This window comes from Dasypus novemcinctus, chromosome 21 (genome assembly GCF_030445035.2).
Source record: "Dasypus novemcinctus isolate mDasNov1 chromosome 21, mDasNov1.1.hap2, whole genome shotgun sequence".
Lineage (NCBI taxonomy): Eukaryota > Metazoa > Chordata > Mammalia > Cingulata > Dasypodidae > Dasypus > Dasypus novemcinctus.
Window position 1 is genome coordinate 54,439,731 of NC_080693.1, and position 19,757 is coordinate 54,459,487.

The 19,757-nt window shown below is 35.7% G+C and overlaps 1 protein-coding gene across 10 annotated transcripts in view; it reads left to right on the forward strand.

Moving 5' to 3' along the window:
• The window catches only part of SPAG9 (sperm associated antigen 9), a 148,087-nt gene that overhangs the window by 80,316 nt on the left and 48,014 nt on the right, over window positions 1-19,757 (forward strand). For all 10 annotated transcript variants that reach the window (XM_058283950.1, XM_058283951.1, XM_058283952.1 and 7 more), the window contains 3 exons: window positions 11,087-11,294; window positions 11,849-11,948; window positions 16,416-16,537. In XM_058283950.1, the coding sequence (XP_058139933.1) occupies window positions 11,087-11,294; window positions 11,849-11,948; window positions 16,416-16,537 (430 nt within the window). The remainder of the gene's footprint in view (window positions 1-11,086; window positions 11,295-11,848; window positions 11,949-16,415; window positions 16,538-19,757) is intronic.

Consider the following 19,757-nt stretch of genomic DNA (forward strand, 5'->3'; position numbering starts at 1 on the left):
AGAGACTGCCACAGAAGGAGCAGCCAGGAACTGAAAGCACTGGACCTTGGAGAAGGCAGAGACCAGCAGACACTGCCATTGTGCCCTGCCATGTGACAGGAATCCAGGATCTCTGGCAGCTGTGTCTTCAGGGAGAGAGCTTCACCTGATGTCTTGATTTGGACATTTTTCTTAGCCTTGGAACTATAGACTTCTAAGTTAATAAATCCCCCTTGTAAAAGCCAACCCATTTCTGGTAGTCTTTAGCTAACTAAAACATGTCTGTTCAAATCTCTTGCCCATTTTTTAATAACTAGGTTATTTGTTTTCTGATTGTTGCGTTTTAAGAGTTCCTTTTATATTCTAAATGAGTTCTTTATCTGAAATGTGATTTGCAATTATTTTTGTTCAGTCTGTGATTTGTCTTTTCATTCTCTTAATAGTGAATTTTTTTTTCTATTTCTCTCCCCTTCCCCCCCTCCCCGCCCCCAGTTGTCTGCTCTTTGTGTCCATTCACTGTGTGTTCTTCTGTGACCACTTCTATCCTTATCAGCGGCACCGGATCTGTGTTTCTTTCTGTTGCGTCATCTTGTCGTGTCAGCTCTCCATGTGTGTGGTGCCATTCTTGGGAAAGCTGCACTTTCTTTCACGCTGGGCGGCTCTCCTTATGGGGCGCACTCCTTGTGCATGGTGCTCCCCTATGCAGGGGACAGCCCTGCATGGTAGGTCACTCCTTGCATGCATCAGCACTGCGTGTGGGCTAGCTCCACGTGGGTAAAGGAGGCCCGGGGTTTGAACCTTGGACTTCCCATGTGGTAGGCGGACGCCCTATCCATTGGACCAAATCCGCTTTCCTTAATAACGACTTTTGCAGAGCAAAAGTTTTTAACTTTTATAAAGCTGAGTTTATCAAATTATTCCATTATGGATTGTACTTTCAGTGTCAAATATAAAACTCTGCCTCATTGTTTTCTCCTATATTTTCTTTAAAGCCTAAAATCAGTTTTAACACATACTTTTATTATATCCCAAGTCCTTTTTTCATTATCCATGTGGCTCATTAAGACAAAATATTAAGTTTTAAAAAATTAAAGTGAAGTCATGTTTAAGTCTTTTGTGCACTGTCATAAAATGTGAATTGAAAATTATACTACTGTAAGGTACAATAGCAGATACTTTATAAATAATAAATGTTAAGTGAATATGATTTTCTATAAAGTATTAGGGAAAGCTTGGGATACTTTCTTTGATGCTCCTGTTGGTTTTTCATTCATTTATATTCTATATTACCTCCTTTGGAATTTTTATGTTATAATATTTAGGTGAAATAAAAATGGATTTTTAAGAAAAAAATGGATTATGTATTGTAAATTTCGTGTTTTTGTTTATGACAGTAGATACTGAATTTGTTCTGTAATTTTAATTTTTATTTATAAACGTGTTCGATAATTTTGTAACCAGCCACAACTCACCCTTGGGATTTAAAGGGGGAAAAAATGTGAAGATTTTCTCTTTTCAATCTTTTCTTTTCTTTTTTTTTTAATGTACTGGGGCTGGGGATTGAACCAGGGACCTTGTGTTTAGGAAGGTGGCATACAACCACTGGACACATCAGCTGCCCTGAGTTGGTTTTTTCATTTGTTTGCTTCTTGTGTTTTTTTTGTTTTGTTTTTAGGGGATACTGGGAACTGAACCTATGACCTCCCATGTAGGATGCTGGTGCTCAACTGCTTGAGCCATATCTGCTCCTTCAATCAATTTTTAAATTTGTTTTAGAATATTTTTAGCAGATAGTACAAAGGTCCCTGTATACCCCACACTCATTATATCTTCCATTAGAATGGTACATTTGCTATAACTAAAACCAATATTGATACATTATTAACAGAAGTCCATACTTTAGTCAGATTTCCTCAGTTTTCCCCTAAAGTTCTTTTTCTGTTCTAGGATCTCATCACTGCATTGGTCTTTGTGTCTCTCCATAGGCTATTCTTGGCCGTGACTTTTGCAGTCTTTTTTAGAGCTGAAAAATATAAAAAAGTTGTTTATATAGATCAGGTCATTCTCCCCATCATGGCTCTAGCTGGATATACTTTCCTTGAAAAGTGATTTTCAGATGAAGTCTCAGGAAGTTAAGTGGGAGCCACTCGTTGGTTGGAGAACTTGAATTAATTAGACTCTACACCTCTTAATCTCCTAATGGTGAGAATATCCAACCAGATGGGGAAGGTAGGTGGAACCTTGGTCAGGATAGGAGGGAGACAAAGCACAGCTTGGAGCTCCCACATAGTAGTTACTTGTTAGCTGGTGATCTAATTAGGCTGGTCACCTGGTGTTTTCTTCTCCCAGTTCTTATACTGGCATTAACCACATTAACCACTTTCTTTACTGGCTTCACATACTCACTTTCTTTTTTTTTTTAAAGATTTATTTCCCCCCACCTCACTGTTTGCACTCACTATCTGCTTTGTGCTTGTCTTCTCTTTAGGAGGCATGGGGAACCAAATCTGGGACCTCCCATATAGGAGAGAAGCCAGCTGAGCTCCCTGCTTTGTTGTGTGTCTCATTATCTTTACTCTTTGTGTCTTAGTTGCATCATCTTGTTGCATCATGTTGTCATGCCAGCTCTCTGTCTTGCTTGTCGTCTCCAGGAGGCACCAGGAACTGAACTTGGGACCTCCCATGTGGTAGGCAGGATCTCAAGGGGTTGAGCCACAACTGCTTCTCTCCCTTTCTTTTTAAACACTATTTTTTAAAATGTAGTAGGTATCATGAAGTTTCAAAGTCAATATATAACATGAAATTTAACATTTTAATCATTTTCAAATGTACAATTCACTGGAATTAATTACATTTACAATGTTTTACTACCATCACCACCATTGGTTACCAAAACTTTCATCACCCAAAACTGAAACTCTGTGCCCATTAAGCAATAACTCCCCATTCTCACCACCCCCCTACCCCAGATACCTTGTAATCTACTTTAGGTCTATATGAATTTGCTTATTGTATGTATTTCATATAAATGGAATTATATATTATTTGTCCTGTCGAGTCTGGCTTATTTTACTTATAATGTTTTCAAGTTTCATTAAGTTGTAGCATGTATCAGCACTTCATCTTATGACTGAATAATATAATAATCCATTGTATGTATGTATCACATTTTGTTCATGCATCTGTGGGTAGACACTTGAGTTGTTTCCACATTTTTGTTGTTGTGAATAATGCTACTATGAACATTGGTGTACAAATATTTGTTTGAATCCCTGCTTTTGATTCTTTTTGGTATATACCTAGGAGTATAATTGCCAGGTTGTATGGTAATTCTTTGTTTAACTTTTTGAAGCCAAGCTGTTTTCCACAGTGATGGCACCACTTTACATTCCCACCAGCAATATATGAGTTTCAATTTCTTCAGATCTTCTCTAATACTTGTTATTTCCCGTTTTTAAAACAGTAGTCATCCTAGTAGCTATGAGGCCTTTCATTTTTTAAAAAATTTTCTGTCCTTTTAAACTTTACATGGGGGATAAGGAATGTAGTTAGCTCTTTCTCAGCAAGGGTTTATAAGTGAGCTTTTTTTCCTTCTTTGACATATTATGTTGTATGTTGACTAAGATGCTTATGTATGTTGAGAATGAAAATTGGTAAAAAAATCTAAGCAAGTAGTAATGTTGGAAAATTGTGTTTCAATCACACATTTTAAATCGTTTGAGTCTCTAGTACCTAGTGTAGTTAATTGTCACATAGGAGCCTCAGCAGAGTTGCAACTCCTACCCTCTGGTTCGTTGGACTTAGCCAGGTCAGCTAACAGGGAACCAAGAGTGCCTACAACTGCAGGCAGGAGAATTACATCCATCATCCATGTGGAATCTAAGCCCCCTCTCGATATAGAGGTGGAGTGGACATCACCATCCCAGGGTCCACAGGATGGAGGAATAAAGTATGGAGTAGAGTGGTATTTAATAAGTATTTTTTGATGTTTACTGCTTTTGTTAAATATGTTTTATTTTTTAAAAGATACTTAGATTACATAAAATGTTACATAAAAAAATATAAGGGATGTCCATATGTCCCACTCCCCACACCTCCTACTTTTCTCTACTTCAATAACTTCTTTCATTCATGTGGTACATTCATTGCACACATTTTGGAGCTTTGCCACTAACCATGGATTATAGTTCACATTGTAGTTTACACTCTCTCCCACTATATTCCCCCACCTATGCTGTAGGTTAGGGTAAGATATATAAGGGCCTGTATCTGTCATTGCAGTGTCATTCAGATCAATTCCAAGTCCTGAACATGCCCCCTTTTACACCTCTTTTCCCCTCTCCCTGACTTCAGCACCTTCAGTGGTGACTGTCTTCACATCAATGATGTAATTTCTGCCATTGCTAGAATCACAATTAGTCTATTGTAGAATACCAATAAGTCCACTCTAGTCCATGTTTTATTCCCCAGTCCTGAGGATTCTGGGATGGTGATGCCCACTCCACCTCTAATTGAGAGGGGGCTTCGATCCCATATGGCTGATGGATGGGACTCTCTTGCTTACAGTTGTAGACTCTCTCAGTTCCATGGTGTGGTGGTTGTCCATCCTCACCTCCTTGTTGGTTGTCCTGGGTGAGTTCAGTGAACTGGATATGTTTACTGTTTAAACATGCTTTTATATTAGAAAAATAACCCAATATTTTTTGTTGAAGATCAGTTATTTTCTTCCTCTTATTCAAGAATATTTATTCCATTGCCCTCTTGTGAAGCACAGTGCTGGTATTACTAGAAGTGTCGTTAAGATGCTCATAATCCAGATAGTTATGAAATAAAAATCTTTAAAAAATAATATCTTTAAATATCTTTGAAAATTATATTAATGCAATTTCACAATTTTAAATAATATTGAAGAATTTAGATTGAAAATGGGAAGATCCTCCAATCTCAAATTCAACTCCTTCCCCCTAATAGTTGCAAATAGTTGGTATATCCCATCGGGTGTTTTTTTTTAAATATATGTGCACATAGAAAATACGTACTTATTATGTCTTTTCAACATAAATGGGTTTATGCTTATAAGTATTTTCCTGCAATTTTCTTTTTTTTTCTTACTATCTTTTTTTTTTTTTTTTAAGATTTATTTATTTCTCTCCCCGGTTGTCTGTTCTCTGTGTCTATTTGCTGCGTCATCTTCTTTGTCCACTTCTGTTGTTAGCAGCATGGGAATCTGTGTTTCTTTTTATTGCCTCATCTTGTGTCAGCTCTCCGTGTGTGCGGCTCCATTCCTGGGCAGGCTGCACTTTCTTTCGTGCTGGGTGGCTCTCCTTACGGGGTGCACTCCTTGCGCGTGGGGCTCCCCTACGCGGGGGACACCCCTGCGTGGCAGGGCACTCCTTGCGCGCATCAGCACTGCATGTGGGCCAGCTCCACACGGGTCAAGGAGGCCCAGGGTTTGAACCACGGACCTCCCATGTGGTAGACGGATGCCCTAACCACTAGACTAAGTCCACTTCCCATACTAACATATCCTGACAATCTTTCCATATAATTTTTTTACCTAGTTTTTGATGAAGTGAATGATAGAAAAGGATTAAAGATGATGAGAATTCCGAATCAAGGATAATATAAACAAACATTTATTAATGAAGAGGCAGTTTGGTTTCTATGAAATAAAGCATACACTAATCTATTGTTTTTTTGCAGGAATTAACTGAGAGCTAGCTAAAAAGGACTTTGATGAATTTCCAGTTTACAGATCAAGAGTATTTAAAATATGAGGTTGCTTTGGGTTTAAGAAAACACTTTTGTTTCCTAGAGGACAAATGTACATATAGAAATAAGGTGTAATAAATAGGTATTTCCATGAAAAAGGATTTGAATCTTGGTCACCTTTCGATTATTAGTGAGATTAGTATTCTCTAACCCTTCCAGAAATGATGGGGAGAGAAGGGAGGGTATGGTAAAAATATCCAAGTAAGCTAAATTGGAATAAGTATGTTAACTATTCAATTAACTATTCAGGATGACTGGAATAAATATCAGAAAGATTTCACAGAGCTGTATGAGTAGAAAAAAGGATTATATAATGAGTTGCTTGTTGATAAGTGTAAGGTAAGGTAGGGCACTGATCGAAGTGGTTACTGTGAATCATGATATGACTTGAAGAGGTCAAAACAAAACAAAGCCCCTAAACCCTCATTTTAACAAAATAGATAATTTACAAATGGGTCTTGATATCCTGAAAGGAATACAAACCAAAGATACATACAACTGTGATCACTAAGTAAATACATGATTTTTTTCTCTTTTATAATCCTTCCCTCTTTCCAGGTCAGCACTTGTTCTGAATCTCTGAAGGCTCTAGAACAGGAGGTGAGAATGGTGTTTCTTTGCAAAAAGAAAATGAAAGTGTCTAAGTGTTGGTTACCTCCTCAACTATAGACAGCAAATACTCAGTTTGGAAGACTCCTGATATTATTCATTGAAACACAAAGGAAAATTATTTCCTCTACAGTGTTTGCAAGGCTTTACTGTAACCTATACTTTTCTTCTCTCCCAAAGTAAGCATTTTGAAATCCAGGAGGGGGAAATATAAGTAAATCCTGTGGAAATTAAGCCTAATTCTATTTGTCCAATTCTAGGTAAGAAAACTTGCACAAATACATTCCTTAGGGCAGAATGCACATAACTTGTTTGTGTCCTGGAGACAGTCCAGTATGTCATTTTACCATGGACTGCCTCCTTAGTTGAACAGGTTTCTTCAGCCCCAGCTGGGGGCACCGATCAAGATTATCTCGGGGCTTTATTCAGCAAACATTGTTCAGAGCCTTATGTCAAGCTTGATATACTGGACATTGGGGATATAAAGCAAGTAATCTCTTACCCTCAGATCAGGGGTTAACATGGGATCCATTGATGCCTTTCAGCAGGTCCGTGACAGTGGAACAGTGTCTTTTTCCTTCAGTAACCTTCTCATGGTTAGGACTTTCATACCTTTCTTTTTGTAATCTGGATACTCCTGAACCTGCAGTACAATTTACATCTAGATTTAGTTAATCTAAATGTGAATGTCTAGAGTTGTGGTTCTCAGCATTACTTGTGTCACAGACTGTTCTAGTAGTCTGTTTGTTTGTTTATATTGGGGTACCAGAACCAAGGATTTATCCTCCTATATGGGAAGGTTTTACTCAACCACTGAGCCAGATCGACTTCCCTGAGTTGGTTTTTTAATTTGTTTTGCCCACATCCACTCCTCTATTTTTAAAAAAAGATTAATTAATTTATTTCTCTACCCCTGCACACCCATTGTTTGTGCTCATTCTCTGCTCTCTGTGTCCATTTGTTTTGTGCTCTCTGTGTCTGCTTGTCCTATTTTTAGGAGGCATCAGGAACTGAACCTGGGACCTCCCATGTGGGAAAGAGGTGCTCAGTTGCTTGAGCCACCTCCGCTCCCCATCATGTTGTGTCTCTCATTGTATTTCCTCTTTGTGTCTCCTTGTGGCCATCATAATGTGTCAGCTCGCCACACTGACCCATCAGGTCAGCCTGCTGTCTTGCTTGTCTTCTCTAGGAGGCACCAGGAACCGAACCTGGGACCTCCCATGTGATAGATGGGTGCCCAAATGCTTGAGCCACATCTACTTCCCCTAATTTTTTTTTTGTTTGTTTTTTTATTTATTATTTCTCTCCTCTTCCCCCCCACCCGGGTTATCTGTTCTCTGTGTCTATTTGCTGCGTCTTCTTTGTCCGCTTCTGTTGTTGCCAGCGGCATGGGAATCTGTATTTCTTTTTGTTGCGTCATCTTGCTGCGTCAGTTCTGTGTGTGTGTGGCACAATTCCTGGGCAGTCTGCACTTTCTTTTGCGATGGGCAGCTCTCCTTACGAGGCACACTTCTTGTGCGTGGGGCTCCCCTATGCGGGGAACACCCCTGCGTGGCAGGGCACTACTTGTGCGCATCAGCACTGCACATGGGCCAGCTGCACACGGGTCAAGGAGGCCCAGGGTTTGAACCGCGGACCTCCCATGTGGTAAACGGACGCCCTAACCACTGGGCCAAGTCTGCCGCCAATTTTTTTTAATAATATATTTTAGTTGTGGTAAAATATTCTTAGCATAAAAATCATTTTAACCATTTAAAGTGGGCAATTCTTTAATATTAAGTACATTGACAATGCTATGTAGCTTTCACCACTATCTATTCCCATGCTATTTTCATCATCTCAAATGAAAATTCATACTCATGTAGCAATAACTACCCCCCTCCATCCCAGGTAATTATTATTTTGCATTCTTTCTCTACGAATTTGCTTATTTTAAGTATTTCATATGAGAAAAATCCTACAATATTTTGTTCTTTTGTATCTGGCTTATTTCACTCCACTTTGTCTTCAAGGTTCATCTCTGTTACAGCATGTATCAATATGTCTTTTTATTGCTGAATAATAGTCCTTTACATGGATATGTCACACTTTGTCTATCCATTCTTCTGTTGATGGAACTTTGGTTGCTTCCAACTTTTGGCTATTGTGAATGCTGCTGCTGTAAACACTGGTGAACATATATCTGTTCGAGTCCTTGCTTTCATTCTTTTGGGTATATGCCCAAAAGTGGAATTTCTAGGTCATATAATAATTCTGTGTTTAGCTTTCCACATCGTTTTTCTTTTAAAGCACAGCTTATGCACACATAGGCGTTTATGTTGTAAAAATGTGAAAGGGAAGTAAGTTGCAGATAAATAAACATCATGTTATTTAGATGGTGTAGAACAAATTTAAGATATTTGTCATTTTCTTCTAAGGTGATCCTAATTTATTACTTCCATTTTTTTTTCTTTCTTTTTTTTACTATTTCCTTTTACCCCTAAACCATGGACCTCTGTAGCTCCAGGAACTTTACTGTCAGTTTTTCTCACTCAGCTCCAAACAAGCTAATTTGCATGACTTGGTAGATTTTAGTTGATATTTCTATATTAGGTGCCAGTCACCAGTTTAAGGAAGTAGCATTTTTGTCTTTTAATTTAAGGGAGATGGTGGTGGTAGAGAATTGGGTTATTTGTTTCTTTGGTTTATTTTTCTTCTTATTGGAAATCAGTCTAGTATTTGAGATGCACAGAAGAAAATAACTGACTGGAAAATTCAGCTATTTTTTGTTAACCTGTGGTTAGTATTGCCCATCAGATGACAAAAAATTAAAGTTATCTTACATATAAGCTAATTAATAATGAGTGGATAGCTCCCAGTTCATACATAGTATTGCTACAAATGGTTTCCTTTTTTGGAAAACTCTCATATTGAAAGATAATTTCAACTAGTTGTAGTAATTCAGATTTGTTTAAAACTATTTACTTTTATTCCTTGTAAAAGTAGCATATACCCATTGTTAAAAATTTGGGAAGAATGAAAAACTTTATAAGCAGGAAAACATTTACTACTATATCTAGTCACTTTATATGCTTTTTAATAAATGTTGAGATCACAATTCATACAGTTTTATATTGTTTTTAATAATTTTTCCTATAGAAAATCAATAAATACATAAATGCTAACAAATTTAAATTGTAATTTATGTCCTAACAGAGCTTTTTCTAGGCATGTGTATGTGTGTTTATATATATATATATTTGATCATTACCATACGAAACTGTTTTAACCTCCATTCTCTTTGCAAAATATTGTAAATATTTTCCCTCTCAATAAATGTTCTTCTGTAATATAGTTTTTAATTGCTGTATATTCTGTTGTATGGATGTACCATAATTTGCTTAATCTCCAATTTGGGGAATTTAAGTTACTTGCAATTTTTTGCTATTATAAATGATGCTGTATACATCTCTGGTTATTTCTTTATAAGTATATATATTATTCCAACTTAGCATATAAGGATTTTCCTATGTCAGTGAAAATTGACATACCCATATACTCTAGCATATTGGTATGCTTTTTTCCTGTGTCCCAATAAAGTCCTTTTGGGCATTTTCTCCTTCATTATTAGATCTAGTCCAGGATTATGTACTGAATTTAATTGTCATTGTCTCTTTAGTCTCTTTTTTTAATAGCTAACATTTTAAACACTTAGTATGTATGAAATACATTGCTAACCTAAGCCTTTACATAGAGTAACATCATAATCCTATGAGGTGTAGGTACCATTATCTCTGTTTTACAGTTGGGAAAATGTAAGCATAGAAAGAATAAATATCTTACCTAAGGACATGCTTTTAGTGAATGGTAAATTCACTTAAATTTACTCTCAACCTAATTCATGCTCTAGGTGCTACTAAACTTTTTGTCAGATTTTCTTTTCTTAAGACTTAGGTACTTTGCCCTAAAAGAACTCTCTCATTCTTGGTAGCCATTGGACAATTATTTTTAATTACTTTATATCACAATCCCCTTTGAAAATCTAATGAAAGCAGTAGATCCCCCCTCCCCGAAAATTACATTGTATACGAATTTTTGTATAAAATTTCAGATCTGTACATGTACCTCCTAAAATCTTTCTGTAGACCCTAAAATAGTTACCAAAATTTAATGGTATATAAATCACCTGAGTAACTTGTTAACTGCAGATTACCTGATCCCACTGTACAAAGTTTGATACAGTATGTCTGAAGTTGGGCTTTGCACCTGCCTTTTTAATAAGAACTTAAAATGACTTAGCTGCAGAATGATTAAGGACCACATTTGACAAAACTCTGTGCTGAGAATAAGAATTTGGCTATTCCACTGCTATTTTAAAGCAGAGGCTAGACAGTGTTTTAAAATCTGTCTTAGGAAATGATTGTATAATATTAAAACTGCCATTAAAAACTTCAATGCTGACATTAATGTACAATTTTATTGCTAATATCGCCATTCTACTTTTAGTTTCAATATTTTGTTTAGATTAATCCCACATATGTCTGAAAAAATATGATTTAATTATAGATGTTTCTTAATTATTTGAAAACAGTCTGCAGAGATTATTGATTTCTGTGGTAACTGGTGACTCTTACCCTTTTTTTTTTTTAACAGAACTATCTCTGGGCAGGTTTATTTCTTAACCCATTTGTAAAATGGTTTAGAATAACTTGTTTAAAAATTTCACCTTAATTATTCTTATTTGTAGGATGAACTTTCAGATGTTAGCCAAGGAGGATCTAAAGCTACCACTCCAGCATCGACAGCTGCTTCAGATGTGGTAGCAATTCCTATTGATACTCCCTTAAAGGAGGATAACGAAGGATTTGTGAAGGTTACAGATACACTAAATAAGTCAGAGATAAGCAAGCATATTGAAATACAGGTAGCCCAAGAAACTAGAAATGTATCAACTGGTAAGTGACCTTAGTTCCTTACTTGCTAGCAAGTATTCAGTTAACCTAGATAATGTAGGCTTGAGGATAAAACTATCTCTTTAGTGGTGTTGCCTGTTTTCAATTTATAAAATAGGTAGAAAATTCATTCTGTGTATTTGTAAGTAAGCTTTAAAAAGGTGGTAAATAAAGTTTGGGAGAGAAAAATGTTAAGGGATTGGAGAGCCTGAAAGGCAGGAGGACAGTCTTTTTCCATCTCCTTCCTTACCTCATCAATTTTTGTCTTTAGTTTCCCTATATTACACCTGTTATATGGGAACAAAGAGTTTTAGCCTGGGATACACTGCACTGTGTGTCATAAGAAATGCAAATATACAGTTTTTTCAGTTACTTATTAATTTCTGATATTGACTCTTAACTCAATATGTAACATATCATCCAACCTTGTTTTTCCTAGAACACATTCTTTAAGTGTTTCTCTGACCAAGGGAGGTATTTACCACCATAGAAGCAACAGGATTTTTATATTGGAGGCACTATGTGATATATATATTGTTATCTTGTCCTTTCTTAAGGCTCTGCTGAAAATGAAGAGAAGTCAGAAGTTCAAGCAATCATTGAATCCACTCCTGAGTTGGATATGGACAAAGATCTCAGTGGATATAAAGGCTCAAGGTACACTAAATGTCAGATTAAGAGAGCTTATCCTTTCCCCCACTCATATCAGCACCCTGTTTTCTGGTTTCTCCCCAGACAAAATGGATTTAAATGTTTTACTGAGGAAATGTTGTTAATACATTACAGTTATTATTCTTTGAAACTGAACACTGTACATGGTTTAAATTTTTTGTGAAATATTAGTCTTCATAGCTTCAGAGATAGGAGTATATGGAGGGATGGGTAAAAAAACACCAAGAGGTATCCCATATTTTCTGTAATTTGAGGAAATGAAAGATACAAAAGTGAGGAAGTAACAATTTAAACAAATTTTGTTCTTTCTCCCAAATCAGGAAGAGGAGAATGTACTTCTCCCTTCATACTTGTATGATCTTAGTAGTGTTAGTTTAATTTTAGTATCATTTTCCATGGTAAATCTGTTTAATGGTTGGAAAAAAATGGTTATCTATTATTTCAATCAAGGTGATCTAAAGTATTTTGATGTTCAAGAATGTCAAACAGAATCTATTGCCTTCCTTTTTAAGTTTTTCCATAAACTTTTTCCTTTAGTTAATAATAACTATAAGAACACTTACCATTTATTGATAATTGCCAGACATTGTTTAGTATTGGTTAAAAGCATGGTTAGGTGGGTTTTCTTATCTATCACAGGGATTGTTCTAACAACTCAGGGTGGTTGTGAAGATTAGTCAGTCAACATGTTGCATCATTGACAAAGTACCTTACAATGACAGTGTAGGGGAGCAGATGTAGCTCAAGTGGTTGAGCACCCGCTTCCCATGTACGAGGTCCAGGGTTTGATCCCCAGTACCTCCTAAAAACAAACAAAAAAGCCAACTCCCATTGCAGAGCGGATGTAGCTCAGTGGTTGAGCACCTGCTTCCCATGCACAAGGTCCTAGATTTAATTACTGGTACCTCCTAAAAAGAAAAAGAAACTGTAAGCTATTACTATTGTTATCTTTATCATTATTTTATATAATTTAATCTTAATGACAACTTTATGAGGCACATATCTTCATGCCCATTTTACAGGTAAGATAATGATAACTTAGAATGGTGAAGTAACCTATGGAAATAGAGCTGGGATTCAAACCCAGGACTACCTGCTTTCAAAGGCTGTGTTCTGGGAGTGGATGTGGCCCAAGCAGTTGAGTGCCCACCTCCCATATGGGATGTCCCAGTTTCGGTTCCCAGTACCTCCTAAAAAAAAAAAAAAATGGAAAAACCAAGTCAGGGAAATCAATGTGGTGCAGTGGTTGAGTGCCAGCTTCCCATATACAAGGTCCCGGGTTCAATACCCAGCCCCTGGTGCCTCAAAAAAACAAAAAACAAGGCAACAAGAAAACCACAAAGGCTATATTCTGTTAAATCTTTGTTCCTTTATTGTTTGTTTAAATTTTTTTTTTTAAAGTATAAAAAGTGAAATTTGCTTTTTTTCCACCCTCCTAAGTCTAGGAAATACAACTGCTGTTAACAGTCAGTGTATTTTTGTCATTCACGACCTTTTTTTCAAAATTAAAATTTTATTTTTATCAGAGTCATGCATGTACACAGTTCTAAAGTCAAATGGTAATACAAAAATTGAAAGGCAACAGTAGACCCTTACCCCTTAGCTATCCCTCATTTTTACTCCCAAAAGGCAACCTTTATCATTTCTTAGTTCTCTCTTCTATGATTATTTATCTTTAGGTTTCTAAATTACTGCTGTCCCACCCTTTCTCAGCTGGGGTTCTGTGAGAAAATGTCCTAATGCCTTAAGGTATCTCTTGAATGTAATGAATTATCTGCAGTACTATGCATCTAGAATAATACTGGTTATTTAGTTTCCTCAGGAGAGCTGAGAAAGTCACTTAAATAATTTCGTGTATTCTGAGGATCAGAACCTTGGTCAAGAAAGGCTGACATTAGCTGTTGACTTTCTACAGTGGAAGACAATGAGGATATAGCTCCTTAAACCACCATTCTCCCTTTCTTCCCCCCAATATAATTATATCTCAGTTTTTGCTTAAATTAGGCTTAGCATTTTAAAATAGTGTTATTGTTTACAGCATTATGACTGAATGAACATTAATCATAGCTCAGCCACAGAATATACTATGATGACATTTCCTTTCTTTGTACAACTTTTTATTTTTCTAGACTTAATAAAGCCTTGAATTTTTTTATGTGTTTATTTTTGTTTGTTTCTTTTGCTTGGTTTTCTATGTACCTATCACTAATACATTGGCAGATACTCTGAGAATATGGCCAAACACAAAACATATCCGTCTCCTGGAACTCTCTTCTCCCATGTTCCTGTCTAGAACTGTTGTGTCAGCTGTGGTCTTGGAATTTGTCCTCACTATCCTGGGAATTCCTTCCTCGTCTCTTCCTCTGTTGTATCCTCTGTTTCCTGGATTCCTTGTCATCCTTTTTGATTTATACCTTCTTTTTGATAAAAAATATTCTTCACTAGCTTTCTGTGCAAAGGGTGCATGGAAAGAAATTTTTTTTTAAGAGCTTGAATGTGACAAATGTCATTTGAAGTCATGATTGATAATTTGGCTACATACAGAATTCTAGTTTGGAAAGTATTTCCCTCAGAATTTTGAAGCCTTGCTTTCATGCTGAGTCCAGTAGAGAGCTATTTGAGGACTTGCTTCTTTATATATTCGCTCAGGAAGTTTTTAAGATCTTTACTTTATCCCTGCATTTTATCTTTCTTTTTGTAAAAAATTCATGATGTGCTTGGTGTAACAGTTTTTTTATTCACTGTATTTTCTTTTTCTTGTTTGTAGTAAGTCCTTTCACCAGAAAATTCATATCTCCCAGTTCTAAGAAATTTTCTTAATTTCTTTACAATTTTGTTTCTTCATCTCTCTTTCTGAAACACCTATTAGGTGGACATTGAACATTCTGAACTGATCTTCATTATTTCTTTTCTCCCCTGTCTGCATCTAATTTCTTAGTGATTTCTTCTACTACTTCTACTTCAGCCAACCCTCTTTTTTCTCCCTGTAGATACAATATTTATTCTGTGAAAATTAGGTGGTTTTTTTTGTTTGTTTTATTCTTTTAGTTTTCTTGTAGAGGCTTGATTTAAATGCCTGGTACTTTGTGGCTGTTTTGCTCATCCTAAGTAAATAACTCTGATTCTTCAATTTAGCTAACATGTTCATAGAGCTAAGCTGGGAGAATGGAAGTCTTAACATTCTGGAGGACTGGCTCTAGGTCTTGTGCTGCTTCTTGCATAGGCTTTTATCCATGCTTCTCTTTTTTGTGCCTTCCCTGCATGGAGATTCCTGGTACCCACAAGTCCTAGGTCTTTCAGGGATATTGGTAGCACAATTACTTCCTCCCCCTTACCTCAGTAACTTAGGTTTCAACTTTTTCTGGTCTGTTAGCTTAATTTCTGTTTGTGCATCTGTTTTCCATCTTATAAAATTTTGTTCATATCTAATCTGCTATAGTTTTTTTTTCCTATTCCCATCTTTGTGGATATATACCTTTTTAATTCCTTTACCATAATTTTAGTTAGGCTTCCAAATTGGGTGATAAATGCCTATGTTTAGTTCTGCATATTTAACTGGAGATCCCATACAGACTTTTTCTGTTAATATATTACTAATGCACAAACTCATACTTGCTCATTTCCCTTTCCAACCCTGCAAAAAAATGCTTCTACCATATATACTGATTTACAGCTTGCTTTTTTAAAAAACTAATAGGTTTCTTTAGTTTATAAAGCTCTATTTTACTGTTTTTAACTATAAGTTAAAAACTTAAATTTTATATGTATATCTATAACTGTCCTTTATTAATGATCACTTAGGTCATTTTAGCTTTTATTTCTATAAAAGTGCTGTTCTGATCATCCTTTTATATACACAATTGCCTTCTTGTGGCAATTGGATTTTTTGTAGAACATATTTTTTTATGGAATTTGTAGGTCAGTGACTGTTTTCATTTTAAATGTTAGTATATACTCTCAAATTGCCCTTAAAAAAAAAACTGTGCCAGTTTATATCCCAGACAGTTATAGTTAAGATCATGGATTCTGGAGCCAGACTACTCATTTGCTCTGTGACCTTGTTAACTTCCTTAAGCCTCTTCAATTTCCTCACCTATACTATTGGGATAATCACAGCACCTAATTGTCAAGTAATTGGGAGGATTAAATAAGGTTGTCTAGTACCAGGCCAGTGCTTGGTACAGAGCAAAGTAGTCCTCTTTGTTAGCTGCCATTTATTTATTTGTGTTGTGCTAAGATTTCGCAACCAAAACAGTCTATATTTTCTTGACCAGTTACCTCTGTGGAATTTAGTTGAAATTTCTTAGGAAATCTTGCTTATTTACATTTCGTATTAAATGTAAATTGTAGTTTAAAAATTATTACAATATAGCTTAGCCCCGGCATTCATTTTTCACTGTCAAAAAAGTCTTTGTAATTTGTTGATTTGGTTTCATTGTTTTTGTTGCATAGCACTCCTACCAAAGGCATAGAGAACAAAGCTTTTGATCGCAATACAGAATCTCTCTTTGAAGAACTGTCTTCAGCTGGCTCAGGCCTAATTGGAGATGTGGACGAAGGAGCAGATTTACTAGGTATGAAAGCTCATCTGAAGTGGTATCATAGTATTTTAAAAATAGATTTTTAAAGTGATATAATTGAAAATTCCTTTAAAATGTCCCTTTCTGCCCAGTGGTACAGGCCTATTATTGCATTTTTAGGTAACTGCTAGAAAAGTATTTTTTGCGATCATGATAGGTATAAATGAAAACATCTTTATATATTGGTACTCATAAAATTGAATTGTGTTAAAATTTTCATTTTGAATTTACATGTAATAAAATTTATTGAATTCCTGCCATATTCCAAAACAGTATTACACATAAGGAACACAGTGATAATGTATATGGTGTGTGTATCCAAGTATGGATTGATGGATTGTTAGTTCTTGGATTAAACACATTTCAGTAAATACTGTTGACCTTAATTAAATAAGAAAAAAAGTATAGCAATTGATTTTTCTGAGATTTCATAGAGATTTATGTTTTAGTTCTATCAGGAAATGTAATTATTTAAAAGTTTGTGTTAAAGAATACATAGTGACTGACTCTTCCACTATCTGCCTGGGTCTTAGTTTGTTGGTTTATAAAATGGAGGCACTGGACTCTAGTTCAGGGGGTGACAAACTGCGGCCCATGAGCCAAATCCAGTTCATCACCTGTTTGTACAAATAAAGTTTTATTGGAACACATTCATGCCTGTTTATTTACTTATTGTCTATGGTTGCTTTTGCACTACAATGGCATAGTTAAGTAGTTTGCAGCAGAGATCTTATGGCCCATAAAGCCTAAAATATTTACCGTCTGGACTTTTACAGGAAAAGTTTGCCAACTGCTGCTCTGGATGGTCTCTGAAGGTCTTTTCAGCAATAATTACATGATGCTCTGCCTGCTTCCCATGTTTGAGGTCTCGGGTTCAATCCCCAGGACCTCCTTAAAAAAAAAAAAGATCTTATAGAAGTGGAAACATTACAGAATTAAAATTCGATGCCTAGGAGTAGATGCTTATCTTTGAAAAAATTTCTATCTATTAATGTAATTGTAATACAGACTACAGTGTTCTCAAACAGTGCTGTTTATTAATTCTTGTGAATGTAGAGAGGCATTGCTTACATTAATTTATGTTAAATTTCCTATTGATTACCAATTTTGTCAAGTGTCTTTCGGAGGAAATATAATTTCTGTCTAAATGGAGCTGACAATCTGTTTAGTAAGAAAGATGGAAAATATGTAAATATAACTATCCCAAATCAGACATAAAGAAACTGTTGCCATTAAAGTCCAAGTAATGCATTTAAAGAAATTGAATGAATTGCATTTTTCAAGGAAGGCTAGAAAAGATAAATGTAAAAATGGAGTGTTCCTTAAGAATTAATTTAAATGGAATATAATTAAACTAACAAAATTGTTCCGCAAACTTCTCTAATTTTTGACCTTGGGCTGATAAATAAGTACATAGCCCATTCTCATAATTAATTGTTTATTTCTCTCTTGTTCAAGATACATGCTTTTTTAAACTCATATATAAGGTAGTAATTTGAAAGAGACAACCCCAATTGTTGGTCTTTTATCTTGACTGGTCTCTCATTTCTTGGCTTCCTTATTTTCAGTGACCCTTTTCTCCATTCATTTTAATACCCAATAGTTACATTCTAGAACTTGGAAACCATATATTCATAGATTCATATATTCTACTTTGGGGGTTTTCTTTCTCTTGATTATGTTCTATATTTTCAATTTCTATATCTTTACTAACTTCTTCCTATCATCATTTAAATTAACATGTTCAGGTATTTTCCATTTAAAAATAAAATTACTGCCCTCCTCTGACCTTACATCTTCTACTCTCTGCCACCCTATCACTCCCATTTCTAGTCAAATTTTTATGCAGCAATATTAACTGAGTGTCTCCTCTGTGCCAGGCACTGTTCAAGATGCTTGTGGTACATCAGTGAACAAAACAGATTTCTTGAAAGGTTTGCTACTTCAGTTGGCAGGATTTTCACTTACTCCTCATCTCACTGCAATATGGCATTCTCCCCACCCACTCACCACTAACTGGAACTGCTCTTGCTCCGGTCTTCAACAACTTCTTGTTTGCTCTGTCCAGTGGTTCCATCTCATTCTTACTTCGCACATCCTCCCAATAGCATTTGTCTTTAATGCTATCTTTGCTGGGTTTCTGTGATACCAGACTTGCCTGCATCCTTTTCTTTCTCTTTAATTATTCTTTTTCAGTTCAGTTCAACTCTTCTTCCTTTGCCCATTTTTGGATATCTTTGTTCCATGTCTCCTGTCCTAGGCCCGCATCTTTGTTTGGTAAATCTCATATGCTGTCATTGTTTCTTGGTTTTCATGACTGATTACTCCCAGTTTTTTAATCTTCATCCCAGATCTTTTTCTGGAGCCCCAAACTACTATATCCAAACTGTCCACTAGACACCTTCAAGATGATTTATAGGGATTTGACATGCCTAAAGCTCAGTTCATCATCTTTATTGTCCTGTTCCCCAAGGCACCAACATTTACTATCTTGGTTCTCCATCCTAGACCTTTCCTATTTCCCCCACAGGGAATTACTGAGTCTTTCCCCCACTCTTCTAAATAAACGTTTATCCCTCTTGCCTTCACTTAAATGACAGAGCCCCCAAGAATTCTGCCTTGCTCTCCTTATTAAAGTTTTATTGTTCCTGAAATTTATTCCCATGGCACTGCATTTTATCTCTTACGTCACTTTTTATACTTTACTGTAGTTGTTCATATGCCTGTCTCCCTGGATGAACCAAAACATCTGTGTCTTTCATGATCACTATTGAGTCTTTAGCACATGGCACAGAAACTAAATGAAAGGATTGCTAAATTCTAACAGTTTGGTTTCACCTCTAATCTGTGATTCTTCTGTTTATGGTGGGTTAAAAATCCTTTACAGGAGAATTTGTAAGAAAGCAATGTACTTTTGGCAAAATACATATATAGAAATAGTTAAAATTGTGCATGCAATCTTAAAAGTTACTAGATAACTAACTCTGAAGCCTGTCTATAGACACAGATGGAAAATCACTGCTAAAAATTAAGTGAGATTTGTGTGATTTTAAAAACTGGTAGATTTTTCTTTTAATAAAGTTTCAAGTATATTAAACTTATGTTTAAGTGTTCAGTAGAAAAGGGTCCACTTCAATTTATGTTTTTCTTATAGTTATATGGAGTTAGTATTTGTTGATTTCAAAATGAAAATATTTTGACAATCCTATTCACC